General features: G+C 31.8%; 1 protein-coding gene across 1 annotated transcript; it reads right to left on the bottom strand.

The window, feature by feature from the left end:
• Positions 1-261: 261 nt before the first annotated feature.
• Positions 262-12407, bottom strand: LOC113363287 (U3 small nucleolar ribonucleoprotein protein IMP3-like). Its single transcript, XM_026605777.1, is given in 6 exon segments — positions 262-403; positions 488-534; positions 537-662; positions 11111-11232; positions 11234-11320; positions 12097-12407. Coding segments are annotated over 6 exon segments (546 nt in total). The 5' UTR covers positions 12234-12407; the 3' UTR covers positions 262-376.
• Positions 12408-12993: the final 586 nt, after the last annotated feature.

Below are 12993 nucleotides of genomic sequence, written 5' to 3'. Positions count from 1 at the left end.
AATCTGTCTCATTTTTAGACTTGAATTAAAAAAATATATTAACACTTTAATCGGTTTATCTTAATATATTATTTATATTTCAAATTTGTTTTTAAAAAGAAAAAAAAAACATATGAAATAAGTTGGGTGTATATATTAATATTTTTTATATGTATATGCATATCAAGAGTACACGCAATGTACTAGTGTCTAGTTAAAATGAATATAAAATGGTACTGATTAAATACATATCATTCCAAAAATGGAAACTTAGTGATAAAAATATAAAATGTTATTTAATGCAAATATATTAACAATGTTAAATACATCAAATATATGTAAAATACAGCAAAGATTATCAGCTTGTTCCTCTGTTATTTCTATGCTTTGAATCACCTTATATTCCTAATTCGTAATCATCTCTCTGCAATTGAAATCATTATCAAAATAATTAATAAAAGCAATAATGTTATTAACACTATTGCATTATATATTTTTTCATGTATACCATATCATTGTATTCCATAACATGTCGTTTTATAGCAGATCCATCACCCATGTAACAAAATCTTCAAGTGTCCTAGTTATAAGAAATGCTGGATCTTTCACTATTTCTGGACCAACTCTTACATGGCCTTGTTGTATCAACTTTGTAGCGCCTTTTATTGTTTCGGACATTTTATCTAGAACAAATATAATTTTATTTATCTACAAAATATCGCACTTGGTAACCCCATACACACTTCAACCATCAGATTTGTAAGACTTTACTAAGGAAATTTTAATCTTATGAATTTATGACTATATTTTCTGTGAAGCAGCGCAATTTTTTTTTAATTGCCTTGAATTCAACAGTATTTTTCTCTCCAAAATTACATTAATTTTTATAATGTGTGCTTCAATGCAAATTCTGCCTTCGGCGTTGAAATATGACAATTTTCAAAATGCCGCTTAAACCATTAAGAAAAGGGATTTCTTCTTCAGTTCAACAAATTCAAAATAATAATTAGGGTTTCATTTATGTTTACTTTTCATTATCAGGTGTCCTCATAATGAGCTATTAGTTTATAATAGTATTACATTTTTGTTGCGCAATAATTGATTGACCATGTTTTGTCTGGTTCCATCCAAGACGTGACTTTCTGCCAATCTCAATGAGCTGCTTTCGACGGGACTATCACCATTTGAATAATATTGTGAATCATAGTACACTTCCACATATTCATCAATTAATTGTGATGACAACTCGACACTTGTTATCATATACAAAACAAAAGCATTCAACAAACTTGCTTTTTTAACTTCCCGAAGGAGAAGTTTATGTTTTTTTGGAAAAAGTATGTGTGTGTGTGTGTGTGTGCGTGTGCACGCACAGATTTTTTGCTGTAGATCGAAATCGACCGATTTCAAAAATTTAAAAGCCATTCGATGTATCTCAATAAGGATTAGCGTTTATCAATTTTACGCGACGATCAGCCAAGCCGTTTCTTTGTGAATAGCAGTGAAAAAAGTGTTAAACTTTTCGTCCACGATTAAGCTCATACTACCGAATCGATTTTCACAAATCGAAAACTGTTTGAAAGATATTAGTACAGGAGGTAGTAACGTTTTCGAGCAAGCATTTTAGTCAGGCTGGTTTTTGGTATGTGGTCCTTGGTGCTCTCTTGGTTAGAGTACGGGCCGTCTGGCAGCTGGAAGTGGTTGCGTTAATTAGTGCGCAGCCAACTTTTATGGCGCGATTTCAAAATTTTGAAAACATTTTAGTCAGTCCAATTTTCATTTTTTTGACTTCGAATAGGTTCACCAGACTCACATTTTTTGTTGCCAGACACTTTAAGCGCTGCTAAATATGTCCAGATGCCAATTTAATTATTTTTTTTTAAATTCAAACCATTTTAGTTCGTCTGAAATTTTAATATTATGTTCGTTAAGGGTAAAAAACACAAAATTAATTTGCCAGACGTTTCTGCGGTTGTTAACCATGTCTGGCAAGCAAAATGTCTGGTAATATAATACTAGTTTATAGCATTTTAGTCAGTCCAATTTTTATTTTTTGACTTTGAATAGGTTATCCGGACTCACATTTTTGTTGCCAGACATTTTGGGCGCTGCCAAATATGTGCCAGACGCCAATTTATTTATTAATTTTTTTTAAAATTCAAATTATTTTAGTCCGTCTGAAATTTTAATATTATGTTCATTAAGGGTCAAGAAACATAAAATTAATTTGCCAGATATTTCTGTGGTTGTTAAGCATGTCTGGCAACGAAAAAAGTCTGGCAATATGATACTAGTAGACAGAGTGAGACAATCGCCAAATACATTGGCGCGAATGAAACAAAAAGCTATTTAAAAATTCGTCAAAGTTTGTGAAAATGAGTAGTTCTTTTAAGTTTGTTAAAATTAAAATTAGATGATTTACTTGGTATAACGCTAGAGAATTTGGTCTTAATGAACATACTAAACCATTAAAGTCCTACGGAAACTTGTTTAATTATAAAAATTGATTTGTGAAAATTTGGTTTTAGAAAATACTCCAAGTTTACGTGTTCGTTCGTTTCAAATATCACTCATAAATATTTTTTTTTAATTAAGTCGATTATTTTAACACATAGGGAAGTTCATGTAACTTGCCTCAAGGCAAAATACCAATACCAACTAGTTATAATTTTTTCCTCTTTAACGCGCAACTAGATAATTTGCGAAGTGTTGCATAACTAATTACAGTCCATAACTATTTGCGGTTTCGTTTTCCTAATATTATTTTTCAAATATTCAGTAGTCATATATGTCAGAAAGAAAGAAAACATCTCTCTGTCCTTCCATCTTACCACTATTAATTTTGTTTTGTGATAAATGGCTATAAATACCCTGTCTTACTTTTTTTATAAAATTTTAAAGTTTCAGGATTTCCTTTGTTATCATATTTTAGGGTTTTATATGTACCAGAGGTATGTTATTGAAATTAAAAGGTCTGCTAACACAACTGATCATTAAAAATTATCATTTGTAATTTATTATTAGTAATTAATAAATCATTATTTGTATTTGACAGTATCCTTTGTTTAGTAATGGCTTCATGAGAGCCAACGAACTCCGTTTCGCCACCAGATGGTTCCGTGAGAAAGATGAAGAAATTTTTTATTTGTTTTATATTTGAAAAGAAAAAATGTGATTTTATCATACAACAGTAATGAATTTATTTCGATTACAAAAATGAAGTGTTATTTAGTTGAACTTCTCTAAGTAAATAAAAGTGAATCCGCAAATTATCCGTTTCATTGAAGTGCTCTTTGGTAAACCACATTTTTTGTTTTTTGGTCTGTCGTTAACACAAACAAAGCGGATGGTTTTCCAACTCGTGAACAGGCAACGTATACCTGCCCATGTGAAAAACAATAATTTTCTAAATAATCTATTTGAAATTTATTCCGCAAACACTAAGCGATTGGCCTGGCGACTTGTTATTGCAAACGCAAGGCGAACTGTAAATTGCAATCGTTTCCACCAATATGGAAGACCAGTCGGAATCATTGGTATGTCACCAAATCGCCAGCAATTTTTGATTGAATAGTGAAATTCAGTGCGTGTACATTATTATTCTTTGCGGCCAGAATTGCTTGTTGACTTAACCAAGCATAATTCTGATAATTCTCACTAATGTGATTACTCGAATTTTTAATTGCGGTGTGTGAAGTTCCAGCAGCTTGCATTAAGGCACGATGCCATGCACCACTAATTTTCTTAGCTATAAACCTTGCGGAGCCCGAGACCTTTCCAACGAATGCAAAACTGTCGAAATCGGTTCGTGCGTTCTGAAGTTATTTCGTCAGGAAGGAAAACCCGACTTATTTTTATATATATAGAAGATATATATATATATATATATATATATATATATATATATATATATATATATGAGTGAAGACCATATATATCACAAGTTTGATTCACACAAAAAGTAATGTTTATTACATAATTGCTTTTTTCATTGCTGTTACAGAGTATGTATCTGCTTGCCTCTTGAAACATCATATTTAGATGTAAATATACAGGCCTGATTTCGTTGAGTTTAGCTGAGAATGTAAAGCGCAGTCAAAGACAAAAATTGAAAAGCTTGAAAAATGTATGTTTTTTATGAATGTCAATTTTCTATGCAACATCAACTTAGTATAGTTCAATTGACAGTTGAGTTTTGAAGTAAAACTTCTTTAGGCGCGACATGGGTGTAAATCCGTAGAAATGTAACGGAAATTGTTACGCCAAGCTGAAGTGATCGCTTAGATGACTCGCGCTTACGACGCTGCGAGCAAAACAAAAAATCATAGACCTTATACAATACATGTATATAAGGTCTATGCAAAAAATACATCAAATGTCAAATCATATGTCAAAAACAAAAAAAGACTTAAACGAAAAATTCCAAACGATCTTATAAATTTGTAAATTATTATTATTATTAATATTATTATTATTGTTATTATTACTATTATTTTATTATTATTATTATTATTATTGTTATTATTATTGTTATTATTACTATTATTATTTTAGTATTATATTATTATTATTATTATTATTATTATCTTACTATTTCTATTATTGTTATTTTGTTATATTTATTATTTTTCTAGTATTATTTTATTATTCTGAAATTTTATTTATATTACTTATTAATCTTATTTTTATTATTATTTGCTTATATTTTACATTAAATCATATTACGGATATTATTTTCATGTAAACTTTATCCTTTGCTCTTTTATTTATTTAAATTTATATTATTATTTATCAATATTACTTGATGTTAATAAATTAGCAGTTGTAATAATTATTGAAATTAAAAAAAAAAAAAAAAAAAAAAAAAAAAAAAAAATGTGTCGACTTTCACTTGAGTTTTGTATTTAGCTCGTAGTCTCTGAACATATTTTGAAGTAAAACTTCTTTAGGCGCTTCTTTAGGCGGTTAGCAGTATCATTCGTGAATTAATAAAAATGTCAGGATCGGAAGAATATTTTATCCCGTACTCCATAAATAATTGTAGTGCAAATGATCGCAAATAAATGAAACAAAGGAAAAATCTGCGCTGCGTAAGAAATGTAAGTTTATTGAAGTAATTTGTATTATTCGAGTTTTTCGAGGTTACTATATACCATTGAGGTTATTACTAAAATAGAAAATTTTATTTTTATTAGGCAAGACAGATACTACAGTTGCTCAAAGAATGAAACTGTGCCAGTCAGTTACTGCCAATTTATTAGAAACTAGCTGTAAGTGGAATTCTGTCTTAAGGCAATTAAGGCATCGTGCCTTAAGGCAAATTGCTGGAACTTCCCGTACCAAAAATTATTATTTTTTTAAAAACGATTGACATTTTTAAAAAAAATTTACTTCGAAAAAATACGATTTTTAAGAAACTATAAATTGGACAAAAAATTACTTTTTTTTGAAAAAAAATTTTTTAAAAAAAAATTTTTTTTTAATTTTTTTTTTTGAAAAAAATTTTTTTTTATTTTGACATATTGTGGAAGATCTGAACTTTCTTTTCAAAGCAATCGTACTGCTTTAACTGCATAGGGGCAAAATATAAAGCGCGTAAGCGCCGCGTCGCTGTCTAACGCATAAGCATTAGTACGGAACCCATAGGAATGTTAACAAAATGTATACTTATTGTTAAAATCTCTATAAAATATCTGATAATTTGATGAGCATATGTCTAATGATCATTTTTGACCGCCAAATGGCTCATTTTTTTACTTTTTCCTCCATATCTCCGAAACCGCTAGAGCTACCTTCATGAAAATTTTATCGATTCTTAACCTTGTCAATATAAGTGAAATGTTTTTTGAATTATTCAAATCGGACGCTCCGTTCTCTCAAAAACTGAGTTACCGTTTTCGGCACTTTTTGCCCCGTATCTTCGGAACGGCTAGACCTGCCTTTGCCAAAAACTAATCAGCACGTCTCCTTATCAATACGAATCGAATGTTTTTTGAATTATTCAAATCAGTTGACCCGTGTTCCCGAAATCGTCGACGAAAATTTGTATCCGCACATACATACACACACATACATACATGCGCCGGAGGTTTTGCTAAGAACCAACACGGATTTCAAAAAGGACGATCGACGATCGGCGCGATTAGGAAGGTAACGGAAACAGCAAGAGAAGCATGGCGTGGTAGTCTTAAAGCTCGTAAAGTGTGTCTCCTTCTCACATTCGACGTTAAAAACGCGTTTAACAGTGCGAATTGGGAGGATATTTTACACGCCCTAGAGCATAATTTTGACGTAAAGCCAGAAAATCTAGGATTAATAGACGACTACCTCGATGGGAGAAAGTTGATAGTGGAAACGACGGAAGGTCATCAAGAACACGAGGTTACAGCTGGGGTACCTCAAGGCTCAATCTTAGGAGCCGATTTGTGGAACGCTGTCTACAACGAGCTCCTGGAGATCCCCTTGCCGAAGCAGGTGGAACTCACGGGCTTTGCGGACGACGTCGCAGCCACAATCGTAGTGGACAGCATTGAGGAGGCTGAACTACTCGTTCGAGAGACCGTCGACACCATAGAGACCTGGCTTGAGCAACACCACCTAAAACTCGCCAAACAAAAAACGTAGATGGTTGTCTTGACCCGACAAAAATGGTTTCCAAAACCATTCACCGTAGACGTGGGAGAGACAACTTTGACGTCGACAAGGGCCTTGCGCTACCTGGGAGTAATGATAGATGAGAAGCTATCCTTCCGTGAACATCTCGATAGTGCATGCATAAAAGCTAGCAAGACAGTATCCAACCTGTCAAGGATTATGGCTAACTGCATGGGACCACGAACCCGAAAGCGACGAGTCTTGCTTGAGGTAGTCCATTCTGTATTGCTATACGGAGCGGAAATATGGGCGGATATCCTCAAGCAAAAGACTTATCGGCGCAAAATAGCGGCAGTGCAACGACGAGGAGCTCTGAGAGTTACCTGTGCCTATCGCACGGTCTCAGAAGCAGCCGTACTGGTAATAGCAGGAGCCACACCGATTGACTTGCTAGCTTTCGAGAGAGCAAAACTCTACGACGCTAAATTAGGTGGCGAAAATTCCACAGAAACAAGGTCGAGAATTAAAAATGAAACGTTACAAGAGTGGCAAGATCGGTGGACGTCAGGAGAGACGGGCAGATGGACGGCGCGCCTGATCCCAAACATTAGCGCCTGGCTCTCTCGAAAATACGGCGACACAGATTTCTTTCTGACCCAGCTACTGACAGGACATGGACAGTTTAATGCGTATCTTTTTAAGATGGGCCTGCATAGCACGCCAATGTGCAAATACTGTCCAGAAAAAATCGACGACGCTGAGCACACGTTTTTTGAATGTGCTCGGTGGAAGGAATATCGCAACAACGCCGAGAACATTATAGGCACCAGGCTCACCCCCTCAAGTCTTGTGACCTATATGATGAAACAAGAAGAAAACTGGTCAGCTGTAGCAGCTTATGCACAGCATCTTTTGAAGGCTAAAACCGGAGAAAGGGACCAGTAGTCGGAAACAGGCGTCGCAAGGCGCAGCACGGACTGGATTGATGTAATGCTAACGCGGTTCCAATCCAGTCCTCTCCGTACCATCTGCGGGGAGAGGGGAGAGGAGTGTTTTTTTTAGTGGGTAAAAATCTCCACACTACTGTCCGTCGTTGTCCGCTGTAGGATGGACAGTGGAGTATCAACGATGGCGGTGTCTTATGAAGATTTTTTTTCGCACCTCTATAAAAAAAAAAAAAAAAAAAAAAAAAAAAAAAACATACATACACACACACACACGCACACACACACACATACACACACACACACCCACACACACATACATCCATTTTTCTAAGGTATGCCAAAATGTTCAGAAACCTCTGAAACGTAAAGATATATAAAAATTTTCATTTTCGATTTTTTTGCGATTACTATAACTTACCCTACGGGAAGTTAAATATTGAGCAAGATATCATTTTAGATGTTAATAAGTAAGAATCTTTTTGACTCCTAAAAAACGCTTCAACTAATCACATTTAAACATATTATTCTGTTATCTTTTTAGATGAAAGTACTGCTGTTACTTTTTTTGATACAGCAACTACATCACGTCAATTGCAAATTGACGATTCTGTATATAATGTGACTAATATGTGACAAGAACTGATCAACTGTTTGAATTTCCATATAAAAACTTCAATTTGTTTAGGAATGCACGAAAGTTGTTTGAAAAACAGTTTACGAATGATAGCTTTGGCTATGTATGTTTTGTGTGTGATCGACTTTGGTTTCAAAGTGACTTAGAAATATCAAATAATGCTCAAAAACAAATTCTTAATAATGGTTTTTTGAATATTGATTCAAATAATCAGGTTGGATGTCAAACTGGTCGAAAGGTATTAAATTCGGGTAAAATTCCAACTTTGTGTAAATTTAACGGGTTTCTATTTCCATCTATACCAAATTATCTACCTAAACTAGGTATTGTATTTGAAAGGTTAATTTCACCTAGGTTGTGTTTCATGCAAATTAGACGATTGAAACATGCAAATGGACAATTTGAAATATTCGGACAAATTATAAATGTTCCTGTTGACGTTGATAATATGGTTAATTTATTACCTCGTAATATTGATGATGATCATTGCATTAACGTTCACATAAAAAAGCAAATGATTCATAGATCAAGCTATGTGCAGGGCTTGATAAATAAAATAAATATAAAAGTATGGCTTCAATTTTTTAGGCAAGATAGATATAACAGCTGTTCAAGGAATGAGATTATATCGTCAGTGAAAAAGTAAAAAAATACAAACATTAAATTAATGTATGTTAATTTTAATTACATGAAGTTCTTCAAACACAATTATTACATGATGACTGAAGTTACGAAAACAATATTTGTTTAGGCGTTGTTTAAGATAATCCACTATGTGTACGAATATTATAGAATTTATTAATCAGCAATTACTTTATTTCACTAATGAAGGTTTGTTTCTGAATGCTCATTACAATGACAAACCGATCATGTCATATTTCAAGTATGACCTTGATTACATTATTGTTTGTAAATATTATACATATTTTTATTGCAATCATAAATATATAATTTATAATTTATCATTATATAAATGTGTATAATGATTGACGACACTAATAAATGTGTGCATCACGAGTTTTACCATGTTTCTAATAAACATTATTCAAAATTGTTATATGATGTATTTATTTTTACTTAACTTAAATTTGCTACTTTGTACAGTAGCAAATAAGATTTACTTCAATCGCGTGTGATCCTTACGCGCACTCTTTTTTTTTTAGCTTTTGGACAATACTCATAGCCCAAAAAAAAACTCAGTTTGAAAAAGGTGGTCATTTATCATTTATTATATTTATCATTTAAATCATTTAGTTTCAACAGCGGTGGAAAAAGTTGATGCTTTTTCTCATACGGTTCTTGTAAATGTAGAAATTTCTTCATTCAACTGCGAATTTGCAGTAAAATCAAAAATGTTGATGCTATTAGTCAAATGTATCGTTTTGCGATTTACTTGAATGCGTTTCGTTGTGAAACGGAAACTCAAAGCTGAACATATTAAATCTGTTCCACGATTTTCAATAACGAACTTTTCTCGGCTTTCGCTATCGAGTTTCATTGTTCACAAATCATTTACAAAGATTAGAGAAGAGATAAAACAAATGAAAATGGTCGACTATAAAAACTTATGTAAGAATAAAGAGAAAGCGGTGTAATGCATCGTGCATTGAAGCAAATTACTAGAACTGCTTGTGCCGTAAAGTCATTTAAAATTTTGGAATAATTTAAAATTTGAAGAAAAATTAGGTTTTGTGCGATTTTTTATTTTTTTTGAATATTTTTAAAATTTTTAAAAACATTGCATTCTTTGAAAGGATTTGAGAAAAAAATCGATTTTTTAAACAGAAAAATTGAGTTAAAAAAATATTTTTAAAAATTTTGAAAATTTAGAGAAACACATCAGTTGATAAACAATGTCGAGGAATCCTGTTTGAATCATATAAGCAAACTTTATTATGAACATCGTTATAAAACCCAAAGAATTGAGAACAAAATATGTACGTATTACTGAATAAAATTATGTGCATATATATGTCTAATGATCATTTTTGACCTAAACAACAATTTTGAATTCTTACATAAGTAATTCAATATTTGTTGCATAATTCAAATTGAACACTCCGTTCTCTCAAAAACTGAACTGCCTGAAATTTAACTTTTAGCTGTGTGTCTTTGAAACAGCTAAAACTAATCAGAACGTCCTCCTTTCAATAGAAATCGAATATTTTTTTTAATTATTCAAATCGGTTGATCCGTGCGCCCAAAATTGTAGACGAAAAATCATATCCACACAAAAACGCACACACACCAATTTTTTCTAACAATAAGATATGCCAAAATGTTCAATAGGTTTTGATATGTAAAGATGTGCTAAAATATTCATTTTCGATTTTTTGAAAGTACTATAACTCACCCTACGGGAAGTTAAAAATGTATTTGCTTTCCACTTCAAAATAATAAAAAAAAAATTTGTTCACACGCACACATACTTTTTTCCAAATTTGGTCTCATTCGATTCAGAATGACTTGAAACGTTGAGAAAACATAAAATTAGCAAATTGGATTTTTTGATGAAAACATAAACTTCTCCTTCGGGAAGTTGATTTATATTTCCAAAATAACACACCAACTAAAAAACAGCACATTTATGGCAAACATACTTCCGATCGTAAAAATCACGAAATTGTTCTAAACTTAAGCAATAATATAATAAATATCCAGGTACAAACTTATTATTATAAATTAATTATCCATTCAATAATTCAGTATTTCCATGGACTATAGAATACCCTATCATGAATAGGGAGCTAAAAATTATCGCTTCAAATAAAAATTTGAAGATAATATGTAAGCAAGGCAAGAGGTATTCGGGATAGGAAAAATCGAAGCAATTCATATGCAAGACAGTCGTACAAAGTGATAAACATGATATTTTTATTTAGCTTAATGCTTAAATTAAAGTTCAAGTAAAAAGCACTTAACTTAAACAGCAAAAGATAACAATTTTTATACATACTTCGAACCATGACAACTGGTAACCTCCTTCGACAGAAACAACTTGCTGTCACTTTTTGAGCAAGACTGAGATCCCACTTGGTTGGAATTAAACCCATAACATATAATTTTCTAACAACAATGCACTTTTTCTGTTCTGAAAGGATCCTTTGGATCTACATCTTTAATTTTTAAAGCTAATTCTCTAATATTTCTAGATAATTTGTTATATCTGTAATTGGAAACAAATATAGGTCGTAATAAATTAATATGCATATAATATATATATATATATATATATATATATATATGTTAAAGTAGTTAATTTTGATGTTGAGAAATATGAGTAAGTTCTTCAAGGGCATACATCAAATAAAAGGCAAAGATTTAGAAGTTAATCTTTAATTTTTCCAAACGTTTCGACATAGTATTTTATGTCATCATCAGTGGATTAAATATGGTCTTACATCAGTAGCTAGCGCTAGGAACACAATTTTGCACTATCATATATACATTAACTTGTTTTTTTATATATTAATTTGTTGAACAGAGTATGGCAAAATATTTGTGAAATATATAATATATTTTGCACAGAGAACGTAGTTTATGTGACAGAGCCCGAGGCTGTAGTGTACTACAGCCTCGGGCTCTGTCACATAAACTACGTTCTCTGTGCAAAATATATTATATATTTCACAAATATTTTGCCATACTCTGTTCAACAAATTAATATATAAAAAAACAAGTTAATGTATATATGATAGTGCAAAATTGTGTTCCTAGCGCTAGCTACTGATGTAAGACCATATTTATATCCACTGATGATGACATAAAATACTATGTCGAAACGTTTGGAAAAATTAAAGATTAACTTCTAAATCTTTGCCTTTTATTTGATGTATGCCCTTGAAGAACTTACTCATATATATATATATATATATATATATATACAAATATGCACATAAATAAATATGCCAGTAAGTAATTTTAATTAATAAAACGTATTACTTGGTATAGTCTTCTCTCCTTTGTATACAATACTTTTTCATAACTTTTACTTCATGTAAATTGTTGTCAACTTTCCAATTAATGAAATCTACTTTTTTGAGCAATTTTTGCTCATGAAATTTGAGTTTGCGCACCATTGCAAAATATTACAAATATATCAAATACTAAATTAAAAATTATATTAAGTCGTGTTATTTATTATTTAACAGGTTATTTGACTCATGTCTTTTCTATAGACCGGATAATATCGTGTGAGAAAGCTGTCTGAAGTTAGGTTAGCTGTAAGCTGTAACACATTACAGATTTGTCAAATCTTTTGCACTGTGCTTTCAACTTTTTTATGTTGCATTCGCTGTTACGATTACTACTTCATTACTATCTACTATAATCTTCATTACTATAATGTTTACTTATCTATGACTATAATTTCTTTTTTTCGGCGTGCTTATTGTGTAAACACCACCTTAAAACATGCTAGGAATTTGTCATTTGCTAACAGGGCCTATTTTCCATAGACCTTAGCAGGGCCTTTTCACTTAGAACAAAATCCTCGTTCAGAAGGAATACTTAGGGGTCCATTTCTAGTCGCAGATTTTTCGCTGGTGAGCCGATGAATAAGTATTTTCAAATGTTTTCTGTTGGTTACTAAGAAACGTCAGTTTTATTTTTGTGTCAGTTTACAAAATGGTGATTCTTGTTCGTTTATGTTTGTATATTTGTTAATAAAGATTTCATCAGAAATTGCTCTCAAATACATAGCCCTTTGACAATATGAATAGAACAGCTTCAAACTCAAATGGAGGACATAATTACTACATTACTATGTAGTGCATTGACACATTAGTCTAATCATAATACACTTTAAAGAAAGGGGTCAGTTCTAGAAAATTGTGTAAG

The sequence above is a fragment of the Ctenocephalides felis genome, unplaced genomic scaffold (genome assembly GCF_003426905.1).
Source record: "Ctenocephalides felis isolate EL2017-DRISC unplaced genomic scaffold, ASM342690v1 CF-g0.4_SCAFFOLD_00845, whole genome shotgun sequence".
NCBI lineage: Eukaryota > Metazoa > Arthropoda > Insecta > Siphonaptera > Pulicidae > Ctenocephalides > Ctenocephalides felis.
Note: the sequence above shows the minus strand (reverse complement) of the source record. Positions and strands in the feature narration are given on the sequence as shown.